This window comes from Symphodus melops (assembly GCF_947650265.1).
Source record: "Symphodus melops genome assembly, chromosome: 12".
Taxonomy (NCBI): domain Eukaryota; kingdom Metazoa; phylum Chordata; class Actinopteri; order Labriformes; family Labridae; genus Symphodus; species Symphodus melops.
In genome coordinates, this window is record NC_136702.1 from 3800789 (window position 1) to 3822172 (window position 21384).

Consider the following 21384-nt stretch of genomic DNA (forward strand, 5'->3'; position numbering starts at 1 on the left):
AGGTCGCGCGGAACAATCAGAGGGGTAAGAAAGAGGAATAAAAATAATCACCAAAAAAATGATTCAAAAATATTTTACTTGTTATAGCAATGATGCTAATATAGATACTAATACAAACGGAGTCTTTTGTTTAATGTACTTTTGAACACTTTAGAAGTGGCATTTTGGCATAATACATATTTCCTCTGTTGTACAATTTGATATTGGGGTGAAATAAACCTTTAAATCTCTTGAAACTGTTGCTGGAATAATTATTAGGCTATTTGAAGGAGTTCTACGTTAAAACAGTTTGAATTGTAGTACCTGTAGGCCTATAATTAGCCTTACTAACTAAAAAAGTGTCCAGTAGGGGGCACTGTCGACACTGCAGCCCCCAGCTCTGCAGATTCATAACACATTGGGCTGACGCAGGGAAACAGTCTGTCAGCAGCCTGTTGCTCGAATTATAGTCAACGAGACTCCTTGTTTGCAGTTCTGGAGGTGCGACCCGGACTTCTGTAATCTGTCTGCTTATTCAAATAAACTCTCTCTTTTTTAAACCGTATTGTGATTTGGATAGTCCTGCTTTCTTTGTGACCTCGGACTTTGAAACGATGAAGCTGAAACCCTGAGATGGAGAAAACCTCAGCAGAAGATGACTGTGTGGATTCAGGAGCCGAGACTGCAGGGTGAGTGAAGCAGAAGTCATACTGAGATGCGACTGATTTTCAAATGTGTGCTTGAGTGTTTGCTGAGTTTTTTAGGAACTTTTCATGACTTTAGACCTTTTTGTTAAGAACAGTGTTGCCCTAGTCATTGTGTACTTCATGATGCTTTGATGTTTTGTGTGATTTTATAAAGACAAATAAGACACACAAATTAATCCTAAAACATGTGCCGAAATAAAGCAAATATGGGTTAATGGAGAAAAAGTATGCCAGAAGAGTTGTTAATTGTCTATTAAGGAAGATATCTTGAAATAGAGATTTTTTTGGTAGCTTGGATGTCAGCTCCATGTGCACTGATTTATACAACAGTTAACATAAAGATGGTCCCTCCGTTTTAAGTTTTTTTTTCTTAATTCAGTTGATGCATGACATTTTAACAAATCATTTTTACTACATTTTGTCATTTTATTAAGACTATAATATTATTAGGCTACTTCTAGGATTGCATGCCTGATTAAGTATTTGCTGTCATGTCTGTTGGGGACATATGGAGGAGGTGTGATCCTAATTCTCTAGTGGAAAGTTAATCTTAATCACTTATCCTAATGAGAGTACAGCGACACACATACATGAGGAGCCTGATTCAAAAGCTTGACACAAGATTTATGACTGCTATCATTCCCTCTGTTTTCAGCCATTAGACCAAGATGAACTACAGTTTCACCTGTTGTATGTCACTGCTTGGTGTTGCAACCTGTGTGTGTGTGTGTGTGTGTGTGTGTGTGTGTGTGTGTGTTTAAGTGACAAATTTGACCGCTTCGACATCAATGTCATCGTAGCTTTCTGCGATTTATATTGTCATTATCATCCAGTCCCTAAGATCCTTTTCTGAGACATTTTCTGAGAGATTTTTTGGGCTTTTTATTCTTTTAATAAAAATGACGTAAATAAGATAAATGTGCCAGATTCTGCCTAAAGAATTCATTTTTGTCAGGTACTATTTGTCAAGTTGATGTAAAATGAGTCAAACATAAATAAAGTCAAAATTACAGTAACACTGTTAAACGTTGATAGCATCTTTATAATAGTGTACAGCAGACAATTTAACAGAGAAAACGTTACAAAAGATGAGGCTTCTATTGATCTCTTTACTTTAACATTAAAGGTTTGGAAAGTATTCTAAGTTATGTCCTCTTGTCAGAGCAGTCTGTGACCGTGCTATTTTCTTAACTGTGAACTGGAACCAAAAAGCATAATGTGTGTGTGTGTGCGTGTGTGTGTGAGAGAGAGAGAGAGAGAGAGAGAGAGAGGGAGAGAGCGAGCTTGTGTGTGTCATTGGAAACACAGCAGAGACCCCTTCCCAGAGTGTGAAAGGAGAAGCATGGAGCTGATAACCAGAGAAGCACCTCCTCCATCAGGTCAAATCCTTCCCCCCCTCCTCCTCTGCCTCAGTCCACTTCCTCCTCTGCTCCCTTGTCCACTTCTCCTCTCTGCAGAGCGTTTCTTCCATCCATCCTCAGATCACAAATAACAGACTTCAAAGTAGCATTATTGTGCTTCAAAGATAAGAAAAGGTTTTATTACTGGTGGTTTTAAAGACGCTGAAAGCCGGCCAACGTTTGAAGTAACCTCTGCTCACATCTGCAACTATCAGTGAGTCTCTACTACAAATTAAACAAATGACTACAAGTCCCATTAGTCAATGGAACTGTTTCATAATGCTTTCTGTTCACTCAAGGCAGCATTAATATAAAAAGGCAGACATACTCATTAAAACTTCGTACAGTGTAGTGGATGTAGTTTTTACATAACATACGGCCTCCTCAGACCTGAGAGTTTGAATAATAACTTTTTCTGGAAGACACACAACTTGATGGAAGAGGTCAGGTTAAAGGTCATTGGTTACGCATACATTTGCTGTGATTTGAAAATGGAAACCGTTGGTTCATATTCCATCTCCTAACATCAGTAATCATTTTTCTCTTTAAACCATGACCCAAACATAACACGACCTTCGCTGCAGAAGCAGCAGGACATAAAATGCTCATGAGTCATGGCCTTGATTTATCGCTGTATGTTTAGTTTCCTCTCTTCCCTCCTCTCTTCGTTTGTCCATTACATCTTCTTTCTCTCCCACCATTTCCAGAATAATCACAAAGGAGTCGGCCGAGTCTGTTAGTGTTAGAGATCTCTTTAAAGTTGCTCGAGAGCTCATCAGGTCGCTCTGCAGTCGGACGTTGTGTTCATAACCGGGCTGCTGTCTGTCTTCGCTTCACTGTCTGTTTATTGTCTTTGGACGGAGATGAAGCGAGGCAGCGTGGCCAGACTGGGAACGCCAGACGAGATGCTAACCGGCACGGCTGGAGGAGGCCTGCCAAACACACTATACGCTTTGGGAGCCATTATAACAGACCCGTAACTGCCGCAGGCTCTTCTCTACAGAGCCATGAACCAGAAAAAGAAACAGTCGCTTTTTTTTCTTCCACATTTTGTCATTTTTCTCTCGGCACGCAGGGACAAGTCTATAAGTTTGACTTTTTGCAGGAACCTTCCTGTCATTTATCTTCTGCTCAGTATATTTGTCCTGCCTTTCCCCCCTTGTGTCATTTTTCTCGCTCTGCTGTACCCAATCATCTTCTCATACCGTCCTCTGCTCATTTCTGCTTCCTCTCATCCATTCCTTTCTGTTCATGGCTAATGCCCCTTTAGTTAGATTAATAACGTCCTGCTGCAGGAAACAGACCCGCTCCTGTGTTTCCTGCTGTCCTGTAGCTCCTGAGGCCTTATTAGTTTGGAGACGGGAGGGGATGTGAGGAGGAACTGTGTTCTCTGCTTGTCAGCTGACGGCTGTGGGACTAATAATCTCAGGTGATGTAGTAGACACGAGAGTCGAGGGTCTTTTCACAGACATGTTGCATGTGTAGGGTCCAGTTTAGCTCCTCACAAACTGTCTCTGTGTGTGGGGAACATACAGACCCTCTTGTTTGTTTCCACACAGATATTTGTGTAGTTAAAATGTCCGAATGTTTTCTCTAATCCAAAGAGACGAAGTTAGCGGAAAATCTAATTCAGCTTCTGTCAGAGCTCAAAGATGAGAGCTTTAGATTAGACACGTTCATTTCCTGACTATTTGTGTGTGCGTGCGTGTGTGTGTGTGTGTGTGTGTGTGTGTAAAAGTGGGAAAGTAGTGTTCAAAGTTATCTTGTCAAATTTTCAACATGTGCTGGACATTTCAGAAAAAACAACAGCAGTTTCCTTAGTTACCAAGTAATAGTTTGGACATGGACATTTGCTCCCTTGAACATGTTCCAGAAGCTTTTAGAGTTATTACAAATTACACTTCTGCTCGTCCAAACTGTTTCAGTTTTTTTAACACACAAAGGACACAGCAGGACAGCTGTGTGGTGTCGAACATCCTCTGTATTTGTTTTCTCCATGAAGTCACGTTTGATCGCGCGTGTCTAGCATCAAGTTATTATGTGAGCATTACATCTATTTGGAAGCAGCATGGCGAGCTGTTTCCTGATTCCAGTCTTGATGCTAAGCTAAGCTAATCGCCTTTTGGCTGTATATGCAATGTAAAAGTTCTTCATTAAAAACTACCGATAAGTTCTTCATTTCCAAAATCACTATTATAATTCTAAAAAAAAAAGGACCCCTGTGTCAGTGTATCATAACGGAACAAACACTGTGATGTATTGTTAGGATGATTTAAATGTCATGGTTGAGTTAAACTACTTTACATGTTATAATGAGTGTGTCATCTTATTCAACATTTTCAAGTTACATTTAAATTGACATATTAATCTGTCACAAATCAGCAGATTCTCTGAAGTATACTTTGAAATGTAATTTAAGTAACCAAAAAAAAAAAAAGTTCCTAAGAGAAATGAGGACTAAAATCAATGATGAGCACAAAGATAGAAAAAAGAAAACAGAAACCAGTTCTTTAGTGTCTGTCTCCTGTGTTTAATCCCCTCAGATAGAAAAAGGCTGTGAAACGTCTGTGACTTTTCCATTTGGACCTCTCCTGCTGTTTAGCCAGATGTCAGCACTTCATTTGAAATAGCAGCGTGTCATTCTGTAAATCACCACAATTGTTTTTCATACTGTAACATAAACTCCTGTCTCCTCTGTTTTTTTGTCCTCATGTTCTCTTTCTCTCCCCCCCCCCCCTCTCGCTCCGTACACACATCACCTCTCTAACACCTTTTCTTTTTTTTCTTTCTGTCGTCCTCTGCAGGTCTGATTACAGTCCCTTATCCTCAGCGAGCAGTAAGTACACAAACTGTGACATGACGCATTGCTAACAGTTATTCAAGCACACGCAGCTCAGGCCCAGAGGACATTATCTCCCTAAATCACACGGACAAATTAAACTCACTCGAAGGTCGGACTGTGTTGATTGGATGGTACGACCGACAGCACATTTTGGGGAGGATTCTTTGTTTTGCTGTGTCTTTCTCTCTCTCACCTTGTTGTACGTTTACTGAGATGGTGTTCATGCTAACTACTCAATGTTAAGATTTATTCGTTGAAATCCTGTGTTTACACTCTGATGATGATGCTACACAAACATAGGCTGAAATATACAGATGCACAAACTGCATCCTGTGGACATGCACTAAGGGAGAGATGTCAGGGTGGACTGAGCTACTGCCACCTCAAAATGGTCAACAATCAAGGTCACGGTAAAACATTCACTTCTAATGGACAGAATGGGTTAGAAACAATGGATAACAGTTTCTGTTAGTGGTAATGGATGAGGCAAGTTCAAATTAATATCTTCTGAATGTTCGAAGAAAAAACAAAGAAAATTAAAGAAAATTTATTAAAGAAAGGTTTCTACTGTGGCGCCGTTGGCCTAGTGGTTGACGTGCAGAGGCCGTGGTCCATCAGGCGGGCGGCCTGGGTTTTCCTCCCGCAGGTCGTTCCGCACTCTGTCTCTCCTCGATTTTCACCTCTACCCACTGTCCTATGTCTCTGGAGGAGGCACAGAAAGCCCCGCTGGATGCTGATGAAGATAATCAGGATAATTTGACTGACTGACTGACAGCTTGAGCTTCTAACCCCATCTGACTTTTTAGCATTGCCATCTTTTTATCAATCATCAGAATCAACTCATACGACCTTTTAAAACACTGTGTGTGTGTGTGTGTGTGTGTGTGTGTGTGTGTGTGTGTGTGTGTGTGTGTGTGTGACGTTCTGACAGTGGCCCTGTCATTACAAAAGTTTTCTTCCTATTAATGGAAACAACTGCTCAGAGAATTTCCCATTAATACATTGGACAAAAACTTTCTCGGAGTCACACATCAGCTGCTGTGTTAGCCGCCTTGTGCTTTCGTTTTGCACATTGTCTGAGCAGTCAGTCAGAAACGTGTCTGAAACGGTCATGACCTTGCTCCAGTGTGGTTGCCAGGCCTTTCACAATGGGTGGATTATATCCATTATTAGCCCATTAATCTGGTCTGCAGGAAGCTGCGTTATCCCACCAGCAGTCCAGCACCACACCCGGGAGCCTGGGGCCGAAGGACCACATACACACACTTTCACACAGACAAACACTGTGATGCTGCAGTGCCCGGTTTGGTCTATCTCATCATGCTTTCCGTTGTCTTTCCTGCATCAGCTGAGCTTCTGCCAACTATTGTCTGTGTCCCTCATGGAGGTCAGGACAGGGAGAAAACATGCCCTGGCTCAGTGACAGAAAAAACACAAACTGTGAAAACAAAAGGACAGCGTGAGCACATTCAGGAAGACACTACTGGAATACAACATTTCAAGTGCTTGTCATTCTTGGAAACTAGGGAACATGCAAACAGTTAAAGCTGTGCAAACAACAACAACAAGAATACAAAGCTCAGAGGACGAGGCGGGATTCATAGTGTCACTAAAATGTTTGCAAAGTCGCGTCCAAGTCGTGCTTTTTTATTTTTGTAATTGCACTTCAGTGGCTCAATATTAGTGTTTGAAAAAACCCCCCACTTCTACAGACAAAAAGAAGCAGTCTGAGTTCATTTGTCAAACGGAGTCTCACACTAATGATCACAGCAGAAAGGAGGGACAGATGGATGCCAACTGCTGTGCTGACAGATTCTGTAAAGACAATACGAGAACTCATCTGTCTCAGCGCTGTGTGTGGCTGCTGTTTTTGTCCCGTGTGTGTGTGTGTGTAGTCATGCGTGCATAAATGCACATGTGTACTGATGAGTTCATTTTCAAAGTTGCATGCAGAAGTAATTGCTCCTCAGAAGTATATTTAAGTTCTAGTTCAGAGGGTACTCCTGTTTATACAGGTGGCTCAAACCCCTGTCCTTTGACCTCAGCTCAGACCAGTCATAAACCCCCCAGAGATCCACTGATATCAGGACACACCACCAACGTCTTTTTGACCGAGGTCATACTCTTATGTTGGGATCCAGTAACAGAAACTGGAGAATTATGATGCCATTTCTGTGGGGGGGGGGGGGGGGGGGGGGGGGGGGGGGGGGGTGTCAGGTGGCAGAACATGACATAAAAATAATGCTGTGAAAGTCACAGTAATATGTCTATTTTTTTATCCAAGATGGAAGAGAGTGGTAGAGTGGAAAAAAAAAACATACTGGTGTGCATAAAAGAAGCTAAAGCAGTCTCACTACATGCACGACCTTCCCATTGGTTCTGCAAAGGCAGCATGAAATAAGCTTCATCCGTAGCGGTTCACATTATATGTTCACTAAAAAAAAAAATCCAGATGTAGTCAGGATGAACATTTGGCCATTTGCATTCACACATGCAGCTCTCCATAGAACAATCAGGAGTTCATCATGTGTACAGAGGTCATGTGTCTCATCCCAATGAAGACGTACGTTGATGGAGAAAAATTGTGATTAGTGATTTAACGCAATGTAGATGAGTCTAAGGTCTACTCTTGGAAGACCTCGCACATGCAGTTCTTCTTGGTAGTATCCTTTTGGTTTGGCATATTCCCCGGACAAAAGATGTTTCAAAGAAGTTTGTACAGATAAAAAAATAAAAAAATAAAAGATCACAAGAAATGCCTCTAGAAGTGAACAACGTCATCTCTCTGCCCACTCACTCGACTTGAATGTGAATATTTCCTGCTGTTTTCACACATCAGCTCACTTCTCACATGGACTGTTTGTTTGGCAATGATAGGGAAAAGTCTGCATAAAGTCGGGTTAACTGATCAAAACATCTGTGTTCACACATGGACCGGGCGGGTGACGATGTCAGGAGAGTTTTCAGGAGTGAGAAAGGAGCTTTAGACGGCCATTATGTCACTGATATTATAGCTAATGCATTGTAAAGACTAACGTCTTGAACATGAAACAGATGGCTCTATATTTCTGACTTCAGTACCACAGCCACATCTGTGTTAGGAAACTGTAGCTCAACTCTTACAGGAGTCTTAATATTATGTGTTTAATCATTCATATATGCAAAGACTTGTGCTGTTTTTATCTCGTCAAGAAATGGGAAATGACATGCAGCATCAGCAATGACACTCTAAAAGCTAACCGGCCTTTGATGCCATCTGCAGCTGCTCCGTGCGGCATCTTTAAATGTTTTCAATGGAAGGTGAAGAGGTTTTGATTGAAGAGGCTTCGACTGAGTCCCGCCCCAAACGCTTAATCACATCACCTCCGTTTCTATTGGTCACAGCAGATGAGTGTCCATTCAACCTCAGTGACCCGTGACCCTGCCCCCAATGCTTTTCTGCATGTGTATGTGTGTGTGTGTGTACATGTATGTAACACTGAGGGGGTCGGCCGCCTCAATAATGAGTGTTTTGGGGGCCATGAAAGGGGGAGTTTGAACTGCAGAGAGGTCAGGCTGTACTAACAGAAAGACGCGGAGCACAGACACAAAAACACTAACAGAGACGTAAACTTTCATGCATGATTTGTCACACTTGAGCGCCTTTAAAACATACTGTAGATGAATTTATTACTCGCAGATGTAGACTCATGAAAGTTTACGCCACGGCGAGGATCCAAACAGAGAAAGGAAAAAAAAAAAAGTTGGAGGAAAGATGAGAAGAAAACACGAGACGCGTTCATGACGTCCGGCATTTTAAACGTAGCGGTAAGCAAAACGAAGAGCGTGAAATCTTTTCTTCCTGACGCAGACGTCGGGAATGAAGGGACGAGTTCCAAAACAAAGAAAAGAAAAATCACGTGTCAGCATGTTGATCAGTTTGAGAGCCCAGGGGCCGAGGCAGGATGGATCGTCCAACAGGTTGATCGCACTGTCACCAGCAGATGTTAACGTCGCTGAGAGAAACACGTATTCAAATGTGAAGAAATACACTTCATCATCAGTGGATGCTGCAGTAAAGAAACGTGTCGATTCGGGGTCGCACACAGTAAATGTAAACGTGGGAACATTGAGGTTGGATTGCAGACTGACTTTGTAAAGCTTTAACGTGCTCAGGGGACAGTAAACAGAGAGGCTGACATCAATTTCATCAAATTAAAAACAGTCACATTCAATCTTTTTGTGCTCTCATAAGCAGTTTGAGTAAAGAAGGCTGACTGCCAGGAGCAATGACAACACTCTGCTCAGGTAGCTACGCAATACTTTTTTTTTTTCTGGTCATTAAAACTGATTAGTTCTTGGTTAAACTATCGTAAAGTACAGCAAGCTTTTGTAATCTATCTGCATCTCGGAAGATATTAATCCTGCTGGATGTGGGGTGTTTAATTCATCAGCAGCCAATGATAAGTCTTAAACCTGAAAAGAAGAAACCGGGGTTCTTCATCCTGCACTGCTTCAGGCTCTGCTCTCGTTTATTCAGCTCAGACAGGCAGCAGATTAGCAGAACCAGAAACACGTGTGTATACAAGTCACCCTGAATCTGCACTCCAAAATGCATCCACGACTCGTACTGTTCTTTATCAAGCGCTGGATTAAATACCTACTGGTGACTGACTAAGTGTTTGCTGCCTCTACCTTTCATCAGCTCCGTCTTTTACTCGCACTCAGACACTCGGGGAGACGATGATGACGCACTTGTCTGTTTTAAGTGCACCGCTGAGTGTCCTTTCCCATGCCAAACCACAGGCAGTGATGTCAGCCGAGGGACTCTCTGCACAGCTAGTTTGAATCTCACCTGACGGAACAAAGACCACCCGCAACTGCTCGACACAAACCAAAACACTCGCACACTTTCCTGGTGCTTTCTCCCTTGTTGATCGTCGGGCATGAGATCCAGGCTGCGCTTGGATTAAGTGTTACCAAATGTGTCTTCTGTCGAAACAGTGTTGAACTGCAATCTGTGATCGCAGCTGAATCTGCTGCAGTCAGCTGTTTATTAAGGGTTTAATTGAAGTCATTTGTCTGTCAGTCGTGTTGTTGGCCCTAAATGAGTTTCTGAGTGAGTGCTTGCTTGGGTTCACAGTCAGTGCAGTCTGTGAGTGGATGCACAGTCAAATGTTTTCCTGCACTCAGCGACGAATGGGCTCGGGTCAGTGACGTACGTCTTGGTCTTGTGATGTCACTTCACACGCTTTCAACGAGGGGGGGGCGACGGACCGAGCATTACATGCGGCTCCTGCTAACAGGAGGAGGGAGGAGAATCTTTGAATTTTTTGCAAATAGATGTTCCTAAACATGAACAAGACACCTGGAAAACACACAAAAGAGCATATAGAACCAGAAAAAGCAGAAAGTGGAACCTTTTTAACTGCAAGGAGATCTCTCTGCTCAAAAACTAGCCACATCTCTTCCTGGTGATGTCTTTCGTTCTCAAATGTGTCCTTACCTTTGGAAAGTGACCTCTAGAGAAGGGCGGCGCCAAACATCACATCAACAGACATTAGCTGTTGAGAACACTTATTGGAAGAACATGGCTGAGGACACACAAGCTCGAGCAATGGACTATCCAATTGGGAATGGCCTGGGAGTGTATTTGAAGGCAGCAAGCACAGAGCATTGTGGTTGTTGAACACTTGGTACAGCCCTTTTGTTGGTCTTTCTCTTGCTACAGTATGTTGAACCGATTTCAACACTTTATTCACCTTTCTACTAGTCCATCTGCCCAACTTCTAATTTCTTCTTAAAAGAGCCTCAGCTCCACCTCTTTGTCTAATATTGGGATAATGATGATGTCCACTTTCATTGGGCTTCAAAATTCCCCATCAGTAACCAATGGGGGAAGTCACTGAGACGGCATCCATGTTTTAAAAAGTCTATGGGTTGGATTCTATTGTGTTGCTGCTGCTCGCAGGTCCATCAAATCGTCAAATACTCAAGTTAATCTGAGTGCAAATACTTGCAGGATTTTTGTTTGTGCATGTTAATCAGAGTTGCAGCGTCGTCACATTTTCAGCCTTTTGTTCTCTTCTCAGCCGAGCTGCCTTGTCTAAAGGCTCTTCGGACATTCAGGGTCACATGACTTGCATGAACTTGGACCGGCTCTGTGGACTGGCTTTGGTCTCCTCATTAAGCCTTCCGTTCTAATCTTTGCCTTCAACAATCTGCCCTAATCTGTCTAATTCTGAAGTTTGAAAGCAACAACAGTTTGAAGCCAGGACAAAAAGTGGCAGAGAATACATTTATGATTCATTTTGTTTTATGTGAAACTTGAGTGTCGGAAGAAAAATGACCTTAACTGTCAGTTAGTTTTGCTTGCACTATAAAACCCTGTTCGTTTTTGGTTACAGTTACAATCATGAAAAGACCTTAAACCCATGCTAGGATTTTCATTCATGCTTGAAAGCAGATTTCTGTTAAATATTATAAGGAATTGGGGTTGCATTGTGGGTCACTGTCATGACTCTGTGTTGTTTTAGCCACAGTTTGTAGCCTTTTTAAAACCTGGTTTACCTGCTCAGAACTAAACCACAGACAGGCACAGTTTGCAACGAGCAAGTGAACAATGTGAAGCATTTAGCAGCAAAGGAGAAAGTTCCCCAAAGAAGCTGGTGGAGACCAAAGCTGAGATAAAACAGAGTGAATATTTGACTTACACTTATCATCATCATATATCACTGTCTGTCTGCTTTATATGGAAATAAGCGTCTGTCAGTCATCGCTGCAAACTAAACAACAGGTTCCCTTTACTGTAAGTTTACATACATTTATACAAGGTAACATTACACTGTCTGAGTCAGAGGTTCTTTGTTTCACCTTCTCAGATTATGGTTTTATTTGAACATGCAGAACATAAATAAAGTCATGACTTTACATTTGAATTTCCTGGGCAGCAGTCAATCTGACGTATGAACGTTGGAACCTGCATCTTTTCTTTCTTTTAACCAGACGACATAAAGGGGGCCCCCATCTTGAATTTCCTCTTTTCGTTGTTTTGACTCGAGGGCCGAGCTATAGCTAAAGAATTGTAGTACTTCTACACATACATTACACGCACCAGAGGCCTTGGTGGAGTTTTCTCTGCTAATCGCTCTCATATGTGCTCGGGCGGCTATACGCCGTGTTGTTTTATCTCACGTCATCGAGGCTGCAGCCAGCATGTGTTGATGGTTAGCACTTAAACACAGACTGAAGGTAAAAGTCTGGGAATATTAGAAGCGACAGGCCTGTTGATTATTCACAAATTGATTTTTGTGTGCGTTCTGGAGGATGTTTGTGCAGACACTTGTGTGTGTGTGTGTGTATGTTGTCAGTCGAGTCAGAACATCAGCCTCTGCCTGAAGACTCGAGTGGATTAAGAGCTTAGAGACGCACTCCTCCAGAGCTTTACACACAAACCCCCCTTGATTCCCCACACAGGGTTGGGGTGACCTAATCTTTAATATATTCTTCTCTCTTCCAGATTCTTATTGGTAATTGCTGTAAGAAAGCACCACATTGCATTTACCATCATTTCTCTTCAATAAGGACCTACTGAGGTCCAGTGTGTGCATGTTTTAATACATTTGTGACTCATACATCTGAATTTAGATTTTTCAACTTGTCACATAAAGCAGCGCTACACAGCTTAAGACTGTTATTGTTGATTGTGCCCTTTAAAAGTCTTAGTGCATCTGTGTATTGAGTTTTTTTTACCTTTATGTACAGATGGCAGGCCACCTAAAAATAAATCATTATTTGTAATATGTCAGCCAAACACATAAAAGCCCAGAAGTTAAAGTAGATGGAAAAAACTGGCTGGCCTTGAATGCAACATGTTGGGGAACATCTTCAGGTTAAAAAGGTTTAAAGGAGGGATGTGTAACTCTGACACATACAATTTTCTGCAGTCCAAATTCAAAACACTCCACCTGCTCCTCCCTCGAGCTGATGTGCATGCAGGTTGTCGTGTCACGGACACTGAAGCTTCAGTGTTTAGCCTGTTTGAATACGTCTGCAACATCACAATAAATATTCTCTGACTGCAGCAGTGAGACAGTTTGGGGGAAGCTCTGTGCTTCTGTTCGGCTCCGTTCAGGCTCTGTGAGAGGCATACGTAGGAGTTAGAGAAATAAAGCTCTCCGTGTTAGAGGACAATGAGCTCGACAGTAAATTCCCTTAAAGATCTCTCTCATCCTTTTGTTTGGCGTTTTGATGCCAGCTACAAATCAGGAAGACAGACTTGGACTCTAATGGGATCAGGACCGGTTTTTGTGCGTCTCTGTGTGTCTGTGTGTGGAAGGACATCGGAGCCTTGGCATTGAATTGATCTTAACCCTGCACTGGATCAGTCTTGATCCTGCTTTTATTTGATCTCATTAGACAAACTGAGCCTCATTAGGACACTCGAGGTCAGGGTTGAATTTAGAGGCCATTTTTATTAAACGTGAATCAATTGTTAATCTTCTTAATAAAATCAGATCTCTTCTCAAATAACCTTATTGAATCTATTTAAGTTTTACACACACAAGGCTAATGTCCATTCATCGATGGACATTAGTCTTGGCTTCGAAATATTAAGCACTCAAGAATAGTCATGCTGCTGCTGGAAATGAAATCTTTTTTTGTACCATTGTCCTCAGCAGAATTTGCCGGATACCTCGACCCTGATCTGCAGAATTGTACTTTTGCAGCTTCTTCCAGAGAGGGATATTTTCTCATTATGTTTTCCTTTTTAAGATTTTTAAGACTAACCCTAACCCTAACCCTTTTAAAATGTTGGGTTTGTCTTCATTTTTCATAAACCAATAAGAAAATCTTCATTTGTACAGCACCAATTCACAGTAAATGTCATCTTGAGACACAAAAACAACAGAAGAGCAGATAAAAGACTTTACTTGTTGCTTCATGACAAAGACTCATCATGAATTCATCATCGGGACAGCGCACAACATTTATCAACATTACAGGGGCGATAAAAAACTTCTCAGGCAAAACTGAGGCTCACGATGAACAGCCATCTGCTAAAACTGCCCCAGACATGAAAAATGGGAAAGAGGGGAGAGATAAGGACGAAACCACCAACGGTCCTGAGGAAGGTACAAGACATGAGAGCTCAGGAGCTCCGTGGAACATCTGTGGTTAGTAACTAAGATGTACAGATAGCAACATGCACTAATATGTTCTGACACTATATTTTAAAACCGAGCCAATGCTACTAAAAACAAACTGTGACGTCTCAGGAAAGCAATATTTGATCATTTCCTGTAGGAACAGTCCTGCAAAGTGCTTTCTCCTTTTCACTTCATGGCACTGAAATATGACTCTGACCCTGCTGTTTTTTAAGCCTCTGTACTATATTGATCATCATAATAACAGAGATGGTATTTTTCTTTAATCTGTACTTGAAAACACTCTGATTTAATTACAGGCACAGCACATTTAAAGTCAAGTCATGGACTCTTGGGTCTTTTTGTGTCATTCTTGGCGTCAGCTGACCTCTAAACAGTCACCTTTGAACAATGTTTACTTGTAAACTGATCTGAACATCGAGAAAATGTCACCTCTTCGCTCCAGCAGAAAGTGTTCTTTAGCAAAAGGCCAGCAGGACTCATGAGAGTGAACCCGTCCCTGTTCGGCCCCCTCTCCGTTTCATGGAGACATTTTGGCAACAACCAAAAAGGTCTGCTGTGCCAGTGACAAGAAGTCTGTGTCTCCGACTGTGTTGCCCTTTTCCCAAACAGCCAGAAACAAGAGACGAAATGGGACGAGTCCCCGGAGAAGTCACATAAACTGTGCAGGAGAAGTGCTCGGAGAAACAAACGAGGGAACATGGAGATGAGGAGATACAGCGCGAGTGTGTGACACAGAGGAGGAAAACACGACGACGTTTGGAAACATTTCAGCGGACGTTTTGAAGTACCTGGATAAGAAGGCCAGGCTTTTCCAGGGCCAGGGGTTTCGGGTGGGGGGGGGGGGCTACACCTGAATACATGGCTCCTGCTGTGGTCCAAAACATTCCTCTGGGCTTCAGTAATGACCTCCTAATGGCACTAATGAGCCTCCAGTGAGGAGCCCGGCTCCACACGGGTGTGATTGAGGGGAGCGGTGGGGGAGAAAGGTAAACAGAGAAGTTGGAGGAAAGAGCAAATTTGATCTTGATCAGTGAAATGTGAAAAGTGAGAGACGTGTAGGAGGGGGATGGGAGCTGAACAAAGAGGCAAACAAAAGGAAAGAGGATGTATGGAAGAGGAACTTCCTGCATTATGATTCATTTTGTTTGAAGATTATACCTGTGAGTGTCTTCAAATCCCTCTTTCATCAAGCTGATTATAATGATATTTTGTGTTTCTCCTCCCTCCCTCTCCCTTCCCGCCTTCTCTGCTCTCTCTCACCTGTTGTATGTGGAGGTGAGCTATTCATGGGCGATTTCCAGGACCCCTTCCTCGTCAGCGTCCACCTCATCGCAGACCCCGGCCAGGGAAAGTTCCTTCAACGAGCAGCCGATGCCGTCCTGTCGTGGGTTCACCCTGAGCTGCAGCTCTTCAGAGTCTCCGAGCGGGCGACGGTCTCCCAGCAAACCCGACCGAAGCGCCACCAAAACGGCCTCCCAGAAGCCGCCTGCCAGCCGGCCGTGGCAATCATCCTCTTCCTCCAGGAGGGATACGGCGGCGAGGACCAGATTGTGATGCTGCACCACGCTCTGCAGAACCCGCCGTGGAGCTACCACCACACCGAAAGAGTCAGCAACGGCCGACGGATGCTGCCTTTGTCCCCGTGCAGTCAGGACTTCTTCACTCTGTCTCCCGGGACGCCGCTCTGGGCCGTGCGTCAGGTGCATTACGGGAAAGAAATCGTGCGATTCACGGTTTACTGCAGACATGAGAACTATGTGGACATGGTGCGGCTTTACAGGCTGCTGCTTCAGCGGCGGGTCGCTCAGAAGAAGGAGGACTTTTGCTTCTTCGTGGTTTACTCCAACCCGGAGATGGAGATCCAGCTGTCGTTTAAGAGACTCCCGCGAGGGGAGAGTCCCGTCGTCTTGGACTCAGCCGTGATGGAGGTGAGGGTACGAGATGTGGGGGCGCTGGTGCCCCTGCTGCCTCACACCTGCAGCCCGATCAGTGAAGTCCGTTGGCAGACAGAGGACTACGATGGAAACAAGATCCTTCTGCAGGTGAGGGAGCTTTTACCCAAATCTCCAGGGAACATACGACACACACTAAGTGACCCTGTACCAATAAATCCATCTATCTTATAGTTTTGATTTATCGCCCAGAATATGTCTGAGGCTTCTGACAATCTATGAATCATTTCTAAACAAAAGTCTTTTTGATTGTTTTGACCTCAGTACAAGAAAGAAGGTGAGTCTGTTATTTAAGGTTAATGTTCTGACAGAAGGATATAAAGCGTCTGTCATCTTAAAAACACTCAAATCTCTTTACTATGTCACACCTGTTCACACATTCATACTCTCATACATACACAGAGATATACATATATATGTAAGAATAGCAGGTTCTTTCTATTCTCAGCAGGAGTGCTGTAAGCCCTTTAAGTGATTCAGGACCAAAAACACAGAAAGAAGATGTGAAAGAGTATATAAGACAAACAGAGACAAGTCAGGAGAGAGAGAGAGAGAAGCAAATAATTTCAGAGAGGAATGTAAAACACACTCTGAAGCCAAAAATAACAAACTCATAAAGAAGACAAAGCAGCTTTGTGCCCTTTAAATTGGAAGCAGTCTTGAATCCATCCCAATCATGAACGTGTCCGTCAGCATCCAGACTGTAAACTGTGAGCACGTTAAATGTTAAATGGACATGTGGAGAGCTTTTTTTTAGTCCACTGACTGCTCAAAGCGATATTTTCCCCACTGGTCACACTTACACATTCACACCATCATGGTGTGAGGCTGCTACTGTATGTCCATCAGAAGTCACCCAGTCTGGGGTTAAGGGTCCTGTCCAAGGCGGAGCTGGGGATCAAACCCCCTCTACCACCGGAGCCACAGTCCTCATGTGCACATCGTTTTCACAATGATCAGCCAAAAGTTTATGTAGAGACACACACACACACACACACACACACACACACACACACACACACACTTAATAATGCTCGTGTGGACAGTATCACTTTCAGAAGCGATACGTGTCCAGTTGGTGACAGATTAAAGCAGATTTAGCAGCAGTCCATTACTGGGATTGGAACAGCGCTGAGGGGAAACAGTGAGCTAATCGAGCATGACAATGGAACATATGCAGCATGATGCTAAAGTGCAGCCTGTGCTGAAGTCCTTCATGTATGCTAGCACATCTCCACATTCCCCTTTATGCCTTGCGTTCCTGTTGTCCACACTTCCTTTGCCGCCGAGCTGGAGGTCGGAGGCGTGCGTGATGGATGTTGGGTCGACACACTTGATACAATCATCTGTTAGTGAACAAGCTATTCTGTGCAGATTTGATCAATGGGAACTATAGAAATAGGTGTTTATTTTTGAATGCAGTGTTATTTGTGTGTGTGTGTGTGTGTGTGTCTGTGTGTGTGTGTGTGTGGAGGGGGGGGGGGGGGGCTCAGCTTCTCCGGCCTCAAAGGAATAAAGGTTAAAAACCATGTTATAAATAATTTAAGCTCAAGAAACAATGTCCAAACAGCTGAGCAGAAGAAGTGAGCTGGAGAACTGAAGTAGCACATGTCCTGTGTCGCTGAGGATTTGTGTTCCTTTGTGGGGGGGCTTTTGGCCTGCAGAGGTCACCTCTCTGGATGACCTGGCTTATCCCAAGATAACTCAGGCTTTCAAGAGTAAGGGTCTGATCATGAACATGTCAACAGCCTCATTACCCAGCACCCCCTGCTGCGGTTGGAGCGGGTCGTGCAGTTAGAAAACCGGACCCGCCCCGCCGTGTTGTGACACATGCTCTGTCACAGACGCAGCTTCAGTTAATGTGTGCAGCTGATCTGCGGGACAACAAGACGCACACACAGATCACACTGCGGCCTCGCTCCATGATCAGTGCGTTTACAACAACAGCTGCAAACGCTACACCCAACACGACCGGCCTCTTCCTGCTCTGTGTCGGAGAAATCTGTACGCAGGGCGAGAGGGAGGCACAGATTCACTCCTTCTCTCATGTGCAGTGCACGACAGAACCGGCCCTTAAAGTGGTCAATAAATCAAAAAGAATCCGGTGGGTCATCCTTCTTCACCAGCTCAAGTTGTTGTTCAAGAAGCTGCAACACAAGGTAGCGTGGCCGAGCGGTCTAAGGCGCTGGATTAAGGCTCCAGTCTCTTCGGGGGCGTGGGTTCGAATCCCACCGCTGCCAAGAAGCTTTATCTTTGTACTTTTGGATATCTGTGTTCTGTCCTTCAGATTTAGTATTTTCTTTTTTCTTTTTTAATATTTTTGTACTTCACAGGTTCAGCTACAGTGCAAAGGAACAACTTGTTTTGTGAGGCAGAAACCTCGATTAGAAGCAGACGCATGTTGAACTGCCCGATCTGTGTTGGGCTTCAGAAGTGGGACAGATTCAGTCTTTGCTTTCTTTGTCGCTTAGACGGTTTTGAGGTTTGTATTAAAAACAAATGTTTCCCTTTTTCAGATGAATCCTTAAAGCTCAAAGTCAGAAGATGGTTTCAGTGTCCATCAGAAATCAGATGAAATATTATTAACATACTTTACCTTGATAAGTTGTTTCTGTAGAAAGACCTTCAATTATTAAATCAGAATTTGAAGGTACATGAACTGAATATCGGCAGAATATAAAAGAAGAATATTTATCGAGGTTTGGATACAGACATCACTTGTTTCCTGCTCTGGCTTTAGTCTCTCTCGTGAGGATGTGGTAAATCACAGTTCAACTCTTTTCAGGAAACTTTGAGATTTGCTTCTATGATATTTATTGTTTTGAGCCTGAACATATGGAAATCTGGAAACTCCCCCTCTGTCCCCGAGCTCTTGGAAAGGAGTGTCTTGAGGCAGTGTGTGGAAAGTTTATGCTTCTTCTGCCTATATTGTTTGGTAGGGGGGGAAAAAAAAAAAACGGATGATAGAGCGACATGAGAAAAGAGGCATGGAGAAACTATCAGCATGGACGGACGTGCAGAGGTGGAAAACAAAGCCTGGAAAGTGAAGCGTCGGCGCGTCAAACGGAACAGCTGCCTGACATGTTGTAAAAGCGAAACCTTTCCACATTTGTGTCAGAGCAGAGGAGTCTGCCATATTTCTTTTGACCTTGTGGAGGATAATCAGGCTGCAGATTTGTAGTATAGCAGCGGCGTCTGCGTCCTGAGATACGTCTGCCTGTAAATGGAGGCGTGACACACGGGGGGGGGGGGGCTTTCTCCGCACACTGATGACTTCTCCAGCTGGTGCTGTGATTTATAAAGTGGTCGGGCTGAGAACAGGGGCCGTGCGGGGCCCTCTGTCATTTAGCGGCATTTGCGTCGTGTGAGGAGCGCTGGGTTGCGTGTGAGAGAAAAAGAGCACCTCCTTTCTTTGATCGCCTGTGACCTCATCATTTAGTCAACTTTCATACAAAGAAACTTCTCAAACAACTTCTCAGCTTGTTTCATGTATCGAGTGTCATTGGTTACTTTTCTGTTTGAACATAATCATTCCTGATTTTAGTATTATTGTTGTAATAGCTTTTCTCTTCCTTCCTTTTCAGATCCAGGCCTCACACTTCCAACACCAAGAAGATCGCTCCAACTTATCCTCCTCTGTCACTGAATCAGCCTCGGCTCCGTCCACCTTCACCCGCAGCTCTGCGTCCTCCAAGACCCGCAGACACCATCACCACCGGTCTTCATCCCGTCCGAGAGTCCACCAGACCCCCCACAGCTCCCGATCTCTGGCCTTTGAGGAGCTGGATGAAGAGGAGCAGTGGATGGAGCGCCACTATCTGGACAGCTGGAGGTCTGAGTGGAGAGGCCACAGATCCGGATCCCTGTTCTCTCTACCAAACCTGGGCTCAGGAAGCTCCCGCTCCACCTGCTCCTCCCCTGGTCCCTCTCCCAGCCTCCATCACAGGAGCCACTCCTTTAACAGACGCGGCTCCCTCATCCCGCCATTCCGGCTCAACGTGGACACTCTGGTTGGGGCGGAGGAGACGGACGTGGACACGGGGGACAAAGTGCACCCGGGCAGCAGCGTGGACCTCACAGTGGTGTCTGCATACATCAAATCCAGCCTGCCACAGACTCCTCGGCCGTTATCGGCACAGTCAGACGACTTCGGAAGCTCGTTTTCTCCCGGCATCCCGGAGAGCGTTTATAAATCAGCCGCGTTTAGACGAACTCCAAACAGCTGCAGCAACAGCAGCACTCCCTCCACCCTGATAGGGTCTCGTATGAGCAGCCCCTGCATGAGCACAGGCACTGCTCCGTCTCTGAGCGACGTGTCCATAAACCACTCGGACAGCTGCAGCCTTATGAGCGCACAAATACAAGAAGAAGAAGAAGAAGAGGAGGAGGAAGAAAAGGTGATAGAAGAAGAAGAACAAGAATTCTACATTTGATTGGCGCGAGGACACACTCTGTCCAGCACTGACACAGCTCTACTCTGCCCCCTGGTGGTGACTTTTGAGTGAAGCAGAAACTTGTTTTGCGTTCTTGTGTGTTAGTCAGTTGATCTTTTTGCATGTAGATTTAAGCTTGAAAGCTGTAAATGTAAAAGTTATTAATACAGATAAACATTTAAAGGTCCAATAAGAACTATTTCAGATATATACAGTCAATAAATGTGTTTAAAACACGACCGCTTCAACGTCACTGTCCGACTCTTCCTGCCAAAAAAGCTCCTCAGATTATTCAGTGAGTTGATGAGCTGACAGGTAATCATTTTATAAAACAACATAATAAATAATAAATGGGTTGAATTCAGCTTTCAAAATTCTCAACTTTCAACTTTTCAAAATGAAACATGACGTATTGAAAAGTCCAGTGTGACGTTTAAATCCTGTTGTTGAGAAATAAAGTTCATGCATGAGGACGCCCTCTGGAGAGGCACTGAGCCTTTTTATACATTTAATGAAGCTAACCTGTATCTGTGGGTAATTATTGATGAGTTGATCTACGATGAAAATAGATCTTGTTGGTTGCTGCCCAGCATTGTGACATTTTTATATTTCATATTTATTTTGTTTATAATTGTGTTTTTTTTATCCACTCTTTTAGTTTAAGCTTAAACGGGAGCATGTAACACATTTATTTATTTTGTTTGAATATCGTTTGAGTTCACAGCGAGTCGCTCCAACATGTAAACAATCATCGATTGCAGGTTCGAGTCTGAGACAACTCGTCTCTCTTCTCTTACTTTCATCACAGCGATGTTCAAAAGAGCTCGTTTATTTGTGCGTGCAGAACACCGGCTGTAAATACAGAATCAAAGACGGCTTGTAAAGAAAGAAACAAGAACAATGGATGATACTGGTTAGCTGA

General features: G+C 43.7%; 1 protein-coding gene across 2 annotated transcripts; it reads left to right on the forward strand.

Annotated features, from left to right (window-relative positions):
• The first annotated feature begins 416 nt into the window (after positions 1-416).
• fam124a (family with sequence similarity 124 member A) lies at positions 417-20799 on the forward strand. 2 transcript variants are annotated; one of them, XM_079357496.1, is made up of 4 exons: positions 417-668; positions 4891-4922; positions 15353-16119; positions 19614-20799. In XM_079357496.1, the coding sequence occupies exons 1-4, from the start codon at positions 613-615 to the stop codon at positions 20460-20462; spliced, it is 1704 nt and encodes a 567-aa protein (XP_079213622.1). In that variant the 5' UTR covers positions 417-612; the 3' UTR covers positions 20463-20799. The 2 variants fall into 2 exon arrangements, with proteins under 2 accessions (XP_079213622.1, XP_079213623.1); XM_079357497.1 differs by lacking the exon at positions 417-668 and adding an exon at positions 1961-2065.
• Positions 20800-21384: the final 585 nt, after the last annotated feature.